The 14,116-nt window shown below is 38.2% G+C and overlaps 1 protein-coding gene across 1 annotated transcript in view; it reads right to left on the reverse strand.

Moving 5' to 3' along the window:
* Positions 1 to 12,089, reverse strand: part of USPL1 (ubiquitin specific peptidase like 1) — a 32,970-nt gene extending 20,881 nt beyond the window's left edge. The window contains exons 1-5 of the mRNA XM_037129574.2: positions 11,898 to 12,089; positions 8,757 to 8,922; positions 8,101 to 8,229; positions 4,580 to 5,222; positions 1,797 to 1,910 (exon numbers count right to left, since the gene is read on the reverse strand). Coding sequence (XP_036985469.2) covers positions 1,797 to 1,910; positions 4,580 to 5,222; positions 8,101 to 8,229; positions 8,757 to 8,855 — 985 coding nt within the window. The 5' untranslated portion in view covers positions 8,856 to 8,922; positions 11,898 to 12,089. The remainder of the gene's footprint in view (positions 1 to 1,796; positions 1,911 to 4,579; positions 5,223 to 8,100; positions 8,230 to 8,756; positions 8,923 to 11,897) is intronic.
* Between the last annotated feature and the right edge of the window lie 2,027 nt (positions 12,090 to 14,116).

The following is a 14,116-nucleotide window of genomic DNA, read 5'->3' on the forward strand; positions in this document are numbered from 1 at the left end:
TAGGAACAATAACAAGAGGGGTTCTATTGTATTAGGAGAGCTGAGTTCTCACCTAATTGCTATAACTACATAAATAATCATTTAAAAATCCCTTTTTTATTACAAGGAAAACCAGGCCCAAGGTGGCAGTGAGCAAGTTTCAACTTTGTTCCATACATAATTATCAGGGGTGTGGGTGATAATTCAGACTGGGAGAGAAGCCACTCTTTAATTCAACTGGGTCCTGGAGACTGGACCCTGACTAAAACATCTCAGATCATGCTTAGAGGGAAATGTTCCAAAGTGCAACACAGGAGCCCCTCAAGTCTACATGCTAGTGATCTTACGAAAAAGACTCCTTGAAATGGTGTCCATTCAATGGATTGGTACTTGGGATAAGGAAGGAAGTTGACTACTAGGAGCTTGGGGAAAGTTTTTAGGGTGACAGAATGTTCTATATCCTCATTGTGGTCATGGTTAAACAACTATATATATTTTTAAATGGTTTTACTATATGTTCATCATAGTTTGATAAAAAGAAAAAGAATATTCATCACATATGAGATCTCACCTAATGATAAATTTTAAAAAACCCTTTAGAAAATCAGATTATTATTATAACAGAGTAAATTTATATCTGTGGGAGTTCATGAAAAACAAGATAGTAAAACTAGGGGACAAAACTGGAACAAAGGCGATACTACCATGCCAAAAAAGGCACTGCTTCAGATACAGTATCTGGTTCTGATAAATAACTGCCACTTGTTGAGAGAAAAACTTAAAGGCATTGATATTTTATACAATTTAATCATGAATACCATATATTCTGCTTCTACAATGAAATATTAAGAAGAGTTAGTACAAGGATAAATAGAAATAAAACAGACATCCCCCTCAAACACAAACAAAGCAATCATTACAGCTCTCTTCTGCAATACTAAAAACATTTTAAAAGATTCAGCAATCTAGTGCCCTTGCTCCACACTGCTCCCAGAGGCCAAAAGCCAATAGAGGACAAAGCGGGTCTCATTCTTGTGCCCTATTTTAAAGGTAAGAAAGTGTCCCCAAAGGGCCATCGGTATACTCTTCCTCATACCCCACTGGCAAAACTGTACTACCTGTCCATTTCTACACCAATCACTGGCAGCTGAAGTAGAATTACTCTGGTTGGTTTAGACCACAGATTCTCAAACCTGCCCATCCTCTGTAAGAATCACAGAGGAGCTTCTAAAATTCCTGATACCTGAGCTCCATCCTGAGATTCTTATTTAATGGGCCCTAGCACTATTGTTTACTTTTAAATTCCTTAGGTACATTTTCAGAGGGACTACTCTACTGAGGGAAAGATTGGAAAAGCAACCAGAGTACCCAAGTATTCAACTGTCTGTGGGACTACCATCCACTCTAGGGCTAACGCAGCCAGCATCCTTTACAAGGGGTGTCCAACCTGCGGCCCACAGGCTGCACGCAGCCCAGGATGGCTGTGCATGCAACCCAACACAATATCATGAACTTACTTAAACCTTATGAAATTTTTTTTGTGACTGCATGTTACAATTTATTTAATATGCGGCCTAAGACAACTCTTCTTCCAGTGTGGCACAGAGACACCAAAAGGTTGGACATCCCTGCTCAGATGGACCAGCTCTGCCAACCAATGATTTAACCGGTGATCAATTCCTAAATGAAACCACCTGGATTCTCTCCCCTAGGAATCTGGATCATTCAAAGTAATAAAGCAGTATTACCTTTCCTTATGATCTTAGTATTTCTTTATGGAAGATGAGTTCTACAGTTAAATTACACAAATTACTTACCTAACGTGCATCCAAGCTGAGGCTGAAGCCTGATAAAAATGTTATCTCTGACTTCATTCAGACTGGTCTCTATCTTTGCAAATATTTCTGAAGTAAGATTTTTACAATCTCCATCTAAAAATAAAGTATAGAATGTTATCAATTTCTCATCAATCTGTATCTTTTAAAAAATAAATTAAGACACTGCCAAGAATGAAAGTTTACAGGACAATAAATTTTGCAGAGACAAAATGCAAAACACAAAATTTTCTTAATACTTCCTCCCTACTCTGTAGTATACCATAAATATCCTGAAACACAATTTAAAGTAATTCAGCTGAAACAGGTGTAATTACAACTGAATTACAAAAACTACAATATTCTTTAAAAATGATTAAAATATAAAAACGAAATCAATTTAATATTTAAGTCAAAATTTGAACAAGAGGTACAATCTTCTGTAACAATCAACAGAACAATCATCACCTACTCAGCACTGGGATTTCTATAATAATAGAAAGCAGGGAGAGAAGACAAAAGCAAAAATGCTTGTGAAAAAGCAATCTCAAAGAAAGTCAAATTGGAACAAAATATTTCTTACCTAACAAAATCATAATTTTTAAAAATGTTTACAACCCAGAAGTGATTAGATGCTCTGGGATATTTTCTTCTTCACTCCATTCGTGAAAATGTAATTGTATGCTGACATAATCCTTCAGAAAGACATTCAGAAAGAATCTTTATATTCCTATTTTAATATCCCTTCTAGGATATACTCAGCAATGGAGTCAAAGGATATATTGATACTTGTCATGGTACTATTCCTCATAGCAAAAAATGGCAAGCAGCTTCAATGGTTACCAATGGGGAAACAATGGATAAGATGGATATAAAAGATTACATGCAAAGTCAACTTAATAAACGTCAGGATTCTTACACTACCAGAAACCAAGACTCGAAAAGGCCTAATAATTGAAATAGTGTGGTACTGGTTCAGGGACAGATGAAATGACCGAGAACAAAACTGAGTTAAGAAACAGCCACATAGACACATGGACATTATATGATAAAAGTGGCAGATCAGTTGAGACAAAAAGTAGAGCTAGAAACTGGCTACATGTTGGAAAAATGTGTCCGTACCACATACCATTCACGAAAATTAACTCCAGCAGAACTAAACACTTCAATGCCAAAAGTAAAACTATTACTTTTCGGTGAAAGTACAGGAGAGTGACTTTGTAATTTGGGGGAAAGATTTGTTTTAAAAGCCACATTACTACCTACAACAACGGAAAAAGACAGTAACTTCCATCATCTAAAGCTATCATTTAAAAAGTAAACAATACAAGCCTGGCTGGGTAGCTCAGCTGGTTAGAGTGTCATCCTGATATGTATGCCAAGTGTGCAGGTTAGATCCTGGGAAAGGGCACATACAAGAATCAACCAATGAATGCATAAATCAGCTAATGAATGCAACCAATGAATGCATAAACAAGTCGATATTTCTCTCTCTCTCAAAAAATCAATCAAGGAATTAAAAGAATAGAAAAGTAACAAGATAAAAATTGGGAGGTTTAAATTGGGAGATTTAGCAACATATATCTAATATAAAAAGAGCAACAAAAACATAACTACTCATACAAACCAGTAAGAACATGAAAAAAGAACTAATATGGATAAGACACAAACAGGCATTTCACAAAAGAGGGAGTGTACACATGAAGAGCTACGGAACCTCTTTAAAATCTAGGGAAGGCAAACCAAGGCCACAGACCATTTTACATCATTCAAGTAGCAAAATCTTAAAGTCTGAAAATAACCAAGGGAGAATATATGGGTCAGGAAGATCTCCCACACCCTGCTAATGGGAGTACAGAGAGGTAACAACATTGGAAAACAACTCACAATTCATCGTATTAAAAACCGAACTCAGAGCCTATGATCTGGCAATTCATTTCTACTGTACAGCCAAGGGCAACGCTATTTGTATCCCAGGAGACATGCCTGAGAAGTCACAGCAGAAGTATTTATAAAGGCAGAAAAGCCCAATGACAGATGAATAAAGAAATACATTGATACATTTACAAAATGGAAATATTCTATGGCAATGAATATCAATGAAGTACAAATACAAGCAGCTTCATGGATAAATCGTAATAAAATGAAAAAGGTCCCAGAAAACATACTGTACATCTTTTGCTTAGAGTTGAAAACAAACTAGATAACATACTGTTTAGACCTACATTATGAGGGGAAACTATTAAGAAGGAATAAGACATTTCAGGATGATGATTACCTCTGGACAGAGAGAAGGGTGATATGGGGAGGAACACGTAGGTAGATGTCAGTTACCAGGAATATTTTTGTTTTGGGGTTGGGAGGTAGGGTTATGGGTATCCTATTTTACAGAAACTAAAACAAATAATCACTCATGTGAAGAGAGATTTGGAGGGAGTTGTGGAATTGTGGGTAATTTGTATTTACTTCTTTATTCTGCTTTAAGGCAACTTAAAAACTTAAAACTTTACTTTGATGGGTTCTATGATGACCACCATTACCCTGACAGGTAAGATACACCACAACCTCTTTTACAAAGTTTACTCAGTTTTTTAAAAAGATGTCTTTGAGAATGTCAAGATAATGCAACTTGTGTTATCTCAAGCTTCATGACCCTCGCTCAGCTCCTTGCTCTCAGGTCTCCATGTAAAACAGACACTACTGACTGCATCTTTCCACCTGCTGTGAGACAAAACTCAATCTTAATTTATTTACAAATTAAAGAGAAATATAAAATCATTACCAACCTTTAACTGCATCCAAGTGACTGGTGTGCAGAAGCTTACTGGCTTGATTATACTTCGTGAACAACTGCAAGAACACAGACTCCTCCTTAGGGCACAGGTCAGTCATCACCACCTTTTTAACCACTTCCAAGTGCACCAACACTGACAGGATACAGTCTAACCAACAGAGAGCATAAGAATTTTTCCATTGAACACATGACGTCTGGCAAAATGGTATACATCTGCTCTCTGGCAGCATTTCCAGTTCAGATGTGCCTCCTTCATTTTGAGGAGCAGTTTCTCCAGTTCCAAAAACATCCACTGCGGCATCTTCTTCAGCAGCCACATCAGTAACAGCAGCTTCCAAGATCCCCTTCTGTCCCAAGAAATCAGTGGTCCTAAATGGACTCTGCTCACCACTGTGCAGTAAGTCCAGTAAATCTGACGAGGTTTTGTCATATGCTTCTCCATTATGTTTACTGTTCAAAACTTGTTCATCATCAATAACAGTATGACTTTTATTTTTCTTGTAATTTGCTACAGAAGATAAATCTTTAGAGTTGGTTTCCAAGAGCTTTCTTTTTTGAGGCTTTTTTGGAGTGTGATGATTTTCCAAATCGGAAGAAATTAAGTTAAGTGACCTACAGCCCAAAGGATAGATGCACTAAGAAGAAAAAATAAAATGTTTAACTACAGAAATTTAAACAAGCTCAAACTTTACTTTACAATAAGTCATGAAAAAAATGTATAAAATTTTAGCTTTAATTCACATGAGAGGGTATATTATCAACCTAAATTTGAAATAACTAGGGATAAACAACTATTTAATCAGACATTTAGTCCCCCAAAAGAGTAATTTTTCCTAGTCAATAATTTAATCTGAATTACATACTAGAGTTAGCTTACAAGGAAAACATACATCCTTCTGCCTTAATAAAAAGCTAATGTCAAGTGAATTTAAAAATTTCAACAGTGTAAAGAAACATTTTATGATGGATGTTCTTCTTTTTGGGACAGGTACACTGTGTAGCCCTAAAAATTACAAAAGTATTTTCAAATAGAAAAAGTCACATGGAGTAATTTCTGCTTCTTAATTTTGAAATGACTATTAATCTGAGAGTAAACAGCACATCAACTTTACATCCTCGCTGGGTTTAATGTTCAAATTGGCTGAATTTTAACAACTTTAATTTCAGCCAAATTATCAACAGTGTAAACAAACCAGTAAAAATCAATGAAGTTTACCTAAGTTTGAAAGCCAGCAAGATATTTTACAAGGCAAATTCAAGAAATATATATTCTATGAGCCCTCATTTAAAATATGCCACCTTCAACAGACTAATGGGTGACAGAGGGGAGTAAGGTTGGGCGAAAAGGGTGAAGGGATTGAGAAGTACAAACTGTGGGGCTTCCCAGCCTCCGTACTCAGGATCTTACACCTGCAACTTCCCTACCCAGGGAGCTCCATCCTCTTCATCTCCTTCAGGTCTTTGCTCAAATGTCACTTTCTCACTGAAGAGTTCTCTTCACCACACTATTTAAAACTGCATCTCTCTATTCCCTGAAACTCAGTCCCTGTGGCTTTTTCTCCACAGCACTTTTCATCACCTCATGCACAAAAAATAAACTTTACTTGTTTTCATCCCCACTCTAGAATATCACATTTTTCAGAGCAAAAAATTTTTGTTTTACTCACTGGGATTTAATTTTATCCTAGTATATTGAAATAGCACCAACATGGTGATGCTCCAAAAAATACTGAATATATGCAAAAAGAACTTATTCCTAATGATAAGGATGCCTAGGACTTGTCCTCAAAAGTTACAGATATACAGAATTCTGGGTCAATTTGACTTTTATCAGCATCTGGGGGTGAGACCTTCTAAACATTTAAAAAAAAAGCACTCCAGGTGATTCTGATGAACTGCTAGCTTACTTGGAATACAGTATCTGAAATCAGTACTGGCTGGTGTGGCTCAGTTGGAGCATCATCCCTTAACCAAAAGGTTACAGGTTCAATTCCCAGTCAGGTCAGATACCTAGGCTGTGGGCATGACACCCTGGTCTGGGCATGTGCGACCCCCAGTGTACAGGAGGCAAACTGATCAACGCTGCTCTATCACATCAATGTTTCTTTCTCTCTCTTCCTCTCTATTTAAAAGCAATGGGAAAATGTCCTCAGGTAAGGATGGAAAAAATAAAGTATCTGAAATTAGAAGAGTGTGTTCCAGTCATAGCTCTGCCACTTTATGGATCTTCAGTTCCTAAATTCTCCACATCTGTTTTCCTAGTCACAAAATGGGAACACCTACAGGGACACCTGTCTTGCAAACTGTTGAGGATTAAACGTGTATATAACAGTTTCATAACTGTCAAGTATAATAAAACACAGAGTATTATGGAGTTTAATGAGCTCCTATATAAAAGTTTGTAGTACAGACATAAATTACTATAATTAATTTTTAAAGATATTTAGAACCTTAAGTATATATAACATAGAGATTAATAACTTTTTCAATACATTCCAAAGTTAATAAACCAAAGAGAAGAGAGAGTAACTAATATACACCAACAGCTAACAAGGGCCGACCAACAAGTTAAAAAAATTAATCTTGAAATGTATTTTTTCCTCACAAGTCTAATGACAATAAAAATAAACATCTTCTTGCAGTAACTTAGGAAACCAGGAAGAAAAATAGAAAATATTTAAAAGGTTATACCAGGCAGATCTAGAAACTCTGATTATGAGTATTAAAAATATAGTCTAAAAACCACAAAATGAGTACAAATTAAACACTTAAGAAAGCAAAAGGTCAAAACCTTGATACTATCTAAAATTAATACTTGCCCTGGCTGGTGCAGCTCAGTGGATTGAGCACAGGCTGCGAACCGAAGGGTTACCAGTTTGATTCCCAGTCAGGGCACATGCCTGGGTCGCAGGCCAGGTCCCCAAGTGGGGGCCACATGAGGAGCAACCACACATTGATGTTTCTCTCTCTCTTTCTCCCTCCCTTTCCCTCTCTCTAAAAATAAATAAATAAAGTTTATTTATTTTCCTCAAGTTGTACCCAGCAAAGTATCTATCACCAATAGCCTGATTTAGTCTAGTACAGGAGTGTCAAACTCATTTTCACCAGGGGCCACATCAGCCTCACAGTTGTCTTCAAAGGGCTGAATGGAATTTTAGGACTGTACAGATGTAACCACTCCTTAACTAGGGGCGAGGGGCCCAGCACTGACGCTGGGTAGAAACAAGTGCTGAGCTTGATAAAACAAGGTAGAGGGTCTTGTGTTTGCCACCTGTGGTCTAGTATTTTCCAAACTTGGTTAATCACCAGACTTGACCTCAAAAGTTACAGAAATAGAGAATTCTGGGTCAATTCTATTTTTATCAGCATCTGGGGGTGAGACCTTTTAAAAATTTAAAAAGTACTCCAGGTAATTCTGATGAACTGCTAGCTTACTCGGTATATAGTACCTGAAATTAGTAATCTTTAAAAAAAAATAAAATAAAATTAAATTAAATTAAATTAATACTTTACCTGCAGATCCTCACACAAATAGATGGATTCTTGAAAACTAATCCGGTAAGTCTTTAAAGCTTTTAACTTTCCCTTCTCTCTACAAGCAGGGCAATACCCATCTGATGGGATGTTAGCAAAATCATAATTCTAAAAGAGAAATAAAGTAAATTAAAATACAGACATTATTAGATTGTGCCAAATTACAAAAGAGTTAAATGGAAAAGCAACCAGAAAAGAATTACGACTTTCACTCAGAAGTCTCCTGGCAAGATATTTTTAATATGGGAAATAAAAAAATGCATATAGGCTTAAATACTGATATTATTCCAAAAAGAATATACTGTAGTTTAAAGTATAAAAACTTAAGTGTTAAAGATAACATCAGTTTCATTTTCAAGAAAAAAAGTAATGTAAACTGCCAGGGGAAATGCATGTTCCATATTTTCAAAGAACAGTAAACCGTAGGGTCTGTGTTTTATTTCTATTTTCACATATTAATAAAACACAGAGAGGTAAACAAATGAAAATAATCTTTCGCCAATACTGTAAGATTTCCGTGGAAGATGACAGATACATTTATAAGTTAATGGGTAAAATTAAAATCAAATTAAGTCTCAAAAGTAGGAGGAAAAACATCCAACTCTGCACTGAGGCAAAAAAATAAGTTCACTAACTTTTCCCAAATACCCCACCATGTGGAGTGAAGATACCCCTACATCAGTCCCTGGTCCAATCACTGGCAAACCATTTCCAGTCTTCGAGGAATCCATCATTCCGAGTCATTGGCTAATATATTTCACTTGAAACATGTCAATATCACTAACGATTTTTCAATGAACCCTGGAAAAAAAAAGTCAATAGACAATTAAATAAAAATCCTATTTCATTTGAAATAGAGCTTTGGTATTTTACAAGACGTTTATATATTAAGTATATTTTGAGAACTATATGTCCTAAGATAAACATTCTGAGACTGTAATCTTGAAGTGAAAAGAGATCTAAATGTACTTATAAATCTAGTAACTTTGTGGGGAGAGAGCAGAGACTGGCAATAGGACCGGTTTTCAAGGACTCATTTCTAAGCAAATTTATTAAAACTTGTAATAGAGGTAAGTATTATTTAAAGTCATTTTTATTGACCAGATTTAAAGTTTATACACAATTCAAAACAAATGTCAGCACCATGCTAAGGAAGTACTTTAAAAACCTCAGATCCATGTGCCAATACTTGACAGGGATCAAAGAACTCCACACATTCCTAGTGCCTCACCAACTCAGAATGATACTACTTTTTAAATGCTGCCAACAAGACACTTACACATTAAAATGACATCTACCAGAACAAAAAATATAAACACTGTTACAATACAAATTACACACGTAACAAGCCTATTCTGAGTGTAGTCCTATGGCCTAGAATCACATTCAGGAAAGTCAAAATCATGAGATTAGAGCACAGTGTTAGAAAAGTGATTGTTAAAAGTAGAGTAGATATGGATTTAAAATACAGGAAAACCAGAGACAGGAGATATATAAGTAGAGTAAATCACCACTTAGCAGGGCTGTGGTAAAATAATTTCAAGCAAAAGTCCCAAACCTAAGAAATCATGATTCTATAACAGCCATCTTCTGAGAAGTTGCAGTTCATAGGTTTACTTGAAAAATGTGCCCTGGCTGGTGTGACTCAGTGGATTGAGCACCAGACTGGGAACCAAAGAGTCACAGGTTTGATTCCCAGTCAGGGCACATGCCTGGGTTGCCTGCCAGGTCCCCAATGGGGGGTGCACAAGAGGCAACCACACATTGATGTTTTTCTCCCTCTCTTCCCCTTTTTCTAAAAATAAATAAAATCTTTAAAAAAAAAAAAAGAAAAACTAGTTATGCTATTCTGTTCCAGCTGTATACCCTTTACACATTTTCAAGCCATGGAATAACTTAAAAAATAAATAAAAATAAAAATAAAAACTTTTTGAAAGTGTCAGTGAATCTCAATTTCCTATTCCTCAAGAAATTATCAATATGGCAAGGTTTCTCAACTACAGCACTGGACATTTTGGACCAGCACATTCTTTGTTGTGAATATTGTGTTGTACATAGTATGTGATGTTTAGTAAAATCTATGACCTCTACTTACCCCTAGTTTTGACAATCAAAAATGTCTCCTGGGAGGCAAAAGGTTAGAAACAAGTTTGGTGTTTCATTTTTTTCTTTTTAAGCTCTCATACAACAATTTATTATCTTTGGCTGGTTCTATTTATAATCTGCCTACGAAAGGGAGCTACATAGGAAAAAGTCAAACTTCTATGGTTTCAGAGTAGTTAAAGGATGGGGCTTTACACCTGCGAGTCTGATTGCAGCAATTTCTTTGTAAAATTGGTTGTTCTAAGAAATACATGCACTAACATGTAAAATGTTTAGCATCTGATACACAGTAAATTTTAACTGCTATATATTTGGTACTAATTTTATACTTCACTCTAGAAAATACGAAATCCATCTTGTATCATTCTCAAAAGAAAAACAGGTAATCTCTGTATCTTGAATAAATTGCTTTTAACAATAATTTCCATTTGCTACAGGGATCAGGAAAACTCTTCCAGGTGATTCTCCCTGGCTCTCAATTATAAAAATGAAACAGAAGGAGCTTTCAAATCTGCTCCACTAATCCCACCACTACTTCAATGAGAAAAGCAGGTAGATTGGTGGTTGAAATCCTAAATATACAGAATGCCCGCTCCCCCAAGGAAAATTCACTTAATAAGATAACAGAAGTGGGCTATTCAGGTCTTCCAAATACAATGTCTTTTGTCTTCTCTTCAAAAATAACCATCTTCTCTCTCATATCTCATTTTTATTTTGGCATGCCCATCCTTCAAAACATATAGAGTAGAAAATGTGAGTGGTTCTCTTTCACATTCCTCTTCTTCACGCAGAAGTCACCAGTTATGTGGACAGTTCTTTTGGAAGTGTCTCAAATCCCCACCTCTTTTCATGCCATCCTACCCCTTATCACTGCCAAAGTGATGCTTCTGTAAAACAAGTCTGTCCAGGGACCTGTCCAGCTTAAGATCAATTCTTAATACCAACCTGATCATTGTCCAAACAGTGCACTATTTTCAGTGCAGTGACCTGAAAGTAGTACTATGACCTAAAATAAATGTCACTGAATTGTCACCTCACAGTATGATTGTCTACTCTTCACCTTCCCCCAGCATCTTTCTTCTCACGCCCCCTTTTTCATTACTCCTGTAAGCCAGATACTCCAGAAGTCCGAGTGTGAATTACTAACCCCGTATGGACCCGCAGTCCGCGTGCAAAGTGAAAACCCGGAGAACAAACAGTTCCAAGAGGAGCATTATACGTATTTGAGCTTGCCCTCCAAGACCAAGCAGGGTCAGCACGTGCAAAAGTGAAGCCACAACAGATTTGAAGCGGAGGAACGGGGTTGGTTCTTGCGCCCAACTGGGTTGGGTACCAAACCTAGGCTGTAGGCTACGACCCACAGAGATCAGTTTCAAACCCCAACACTGGAAACCCCAGGACGCGCTGGGTTCCGTAAACCCTCCCCATCTACACGCTCTTCGCAAGAGGGGAGAACAACTCTGGTTTCTCTTCAGCATTTACCTCTCTGAGCCCAGACAAACTTAAATCTATATCCCCTACCTATACACCGTATTCCCTCCCACAGGAACCTTGTCCCCGCCCTTCCCTCTCCCAGCCCAGGCCATCCTTTCAGCGTGCACATTACTCGACAGATCGACCCGCTTCTGTCCCCTTTTCTTAGTTCGAGAGCTGGAGGACACCTTCTCCCTTACCCGCGACAGGTACCCTTCTTCGCACGGGTTCGAGTCGAACTCCAGTTCTACTGCACACTGCAACGTTCACTCCACGTTCAACCTCAGCCAGCTCCTCCCACACTGACCTCCCCGCTAGGCAAACAGCTTCCGATTTGAGTCCGCGGCAAAGAAGTTCCCCTTCCTACACGCGTGGGGCCAGAAAGGATTAGGCATATCCGTAAGCGTGGCGGAAGGCGATGACGGGAGCACTTCCGCTACGTTTCCGCGGAGGTGTGCCGTTTGCCCGGCTTCCGCAGCCGCAATTTCCCTCGCGACGACGACTGGGGGCGGGGCCGGTGGGTGCAGTGCCCGCCCTCCGTGAGTGGCTGGGTTGAGGGAGGCGACATTTCTGGAAGCTGCTGGAAAGCGCTGGTGTGGCGGAGGTGACGTCAGTTGGAGTGGGGCGTGATTAAACTAGTTCGCTGTCGGCCGCGGAGGGATTAAGCTGTGGAAAGAGTCTGTTGCGATGCTATTGCCTACCCTGCGCGACCCTGAGTCGGGAGCCTATGTGCAAAGGAGTGACCTGGTGGGCGGGCGAGGGACAGGCTCCCAGCCGGCGGACGGTGCAGTGGAGATTCTTGGCGGGCGCGTCTTTGAGGAATCGTGGAGTTGGCGACTGTGGGCCGCGCGAGGCCGCCTTAGGCCGTCCTCCTAAACCCTCAGTGAGAGTCCACCTGCCCGAGGGCGTACTCAGAAAGGGTCACCCACCACACACGGAGCTGCCCCTCCCTGTCTCCCCAAACCCCTTCTTCGAGGCCAGGGGCTTTTTCTGCCCGGACTCTGGGACTTTTCTGCTCCTTTCCTCCCTCCCAGATCTTCTAACGGTAAGGGGAGTAGCCAGAACACAGGGAGTCAGGTGTCCACGACCTGTTTTAACTAGTAAGCCTCGGATTGTCTCTGCCGCGCTGACTTCTGGCTCCTGCCTTGTTTTAACTTAGGATATAGGGGGAGTTCTCATTTAGTTGAGTTTAGGGCTCTGCTTTCCTAGGAAGGGCAGTGGTTTAAGGGACATCGTGACCACGCGTGCGAGTTCCTAGTCTGCATTCTGAATTTTGGGGCCGTGTAGTCTTTTCAGTCGATTGGTTCTAGTTTTAGAATACAGTATGTAGTTTCTGACCAGTTCTTTACAGAGTAACCATTGGCAATTTCGGACCTTTTTTTTAAAAAAATTTTATTAGTGATCTCAAACTAAATGATCATATTGTGGAATAATGCTGATCATTTTGATAGGATGGTATACAGAAAACAATTCCCGTGTACTAAAGTTCTTCAGTAAAAATGATTTTAGTTTTTGGTGCTTCTGAATGCAAATGGTCAAGAAATCCACAGGGAGTTATGTTTTTTTCCAGACTGAATTATAGCCTGGTTAGTTTTTGTTTACTTTTTTTGTTATACTAGATCAGCCATTTTCAACCATTTTCATTTCACAGCACATACAAACTAATTACTAAAATTCTGCGGCATGCCGGAAAATGTATTTTGTCCCGATCTGATTTTAAAAGTAGGTATAATTTTGACTCGTTTACACTGGATGGCTATTGTGTTGGCTGTTGTCATTTTTTAATTTGATGAGACAAGGGAAAAGAGGTCAGTGTCCCTAAGTAGTCAGGTATTGGTTGCATGTTGTAAAAATTCTTGCAGCACACCTTTTGAAAATCTCTGCTAGATTATTAATGTGCTGGTGTATTGTTATAACATGTAGCTAAATAGGTTTTTAAAAAATGAGTTATGATAAAAATATGAGAAAGTTTTATTTCCTCCTGAAATAGTGGCTAAAACTTAGTTTTTCTTGTTCGCCATTGCTTTTTGCATTTTTTTTGAAGTGGAGCGCACTTTTTTAGTAGACACTTGCTAAATATGAACTTCATTAATTGATCAAAGTAATTGATTCAGTTAGAATGTACCTAAAATGTTAAGATTGAAAAGTTAACATTCCCAAACTGAGTTATATCAGTCAAACATTGTTGCCTGTCAAGTTGATTTGTAATCTTTAGTGCAAATTTTATTTTATTTTTTTTTGCCAGGAAAAAAATATGTAATTGTAACAAAATGGAGGTGGAACTTGGGTTGTGAAAACAAATTAAGAAATTTTAGTATATGTTCCAGAGCTTTTCCTGTGCAAAAGGTAGAAGTCATATAAGGCTTTATAAGAAAAAGGAAGGATACTTACGTAGAACAGTCAATCAGGAGAAATAAAC

Source organism: Artibeus jamaicensis, unplaced genomic scaffold, assembly GCF_021234435.1.
Source record: "Artibeus jamaicensis isolate MK-2021 breed Jamaican fruit bat unplaced genomic scaffold, CSHL_Jam_final contig_793, whole genome shotgun sequence".
NCBI lineage: Eukaryota > Metazoa > Chordata > Mammalia > Chiroptera > Phyllostomidae > Artibeus > Artibeus jamaicensis.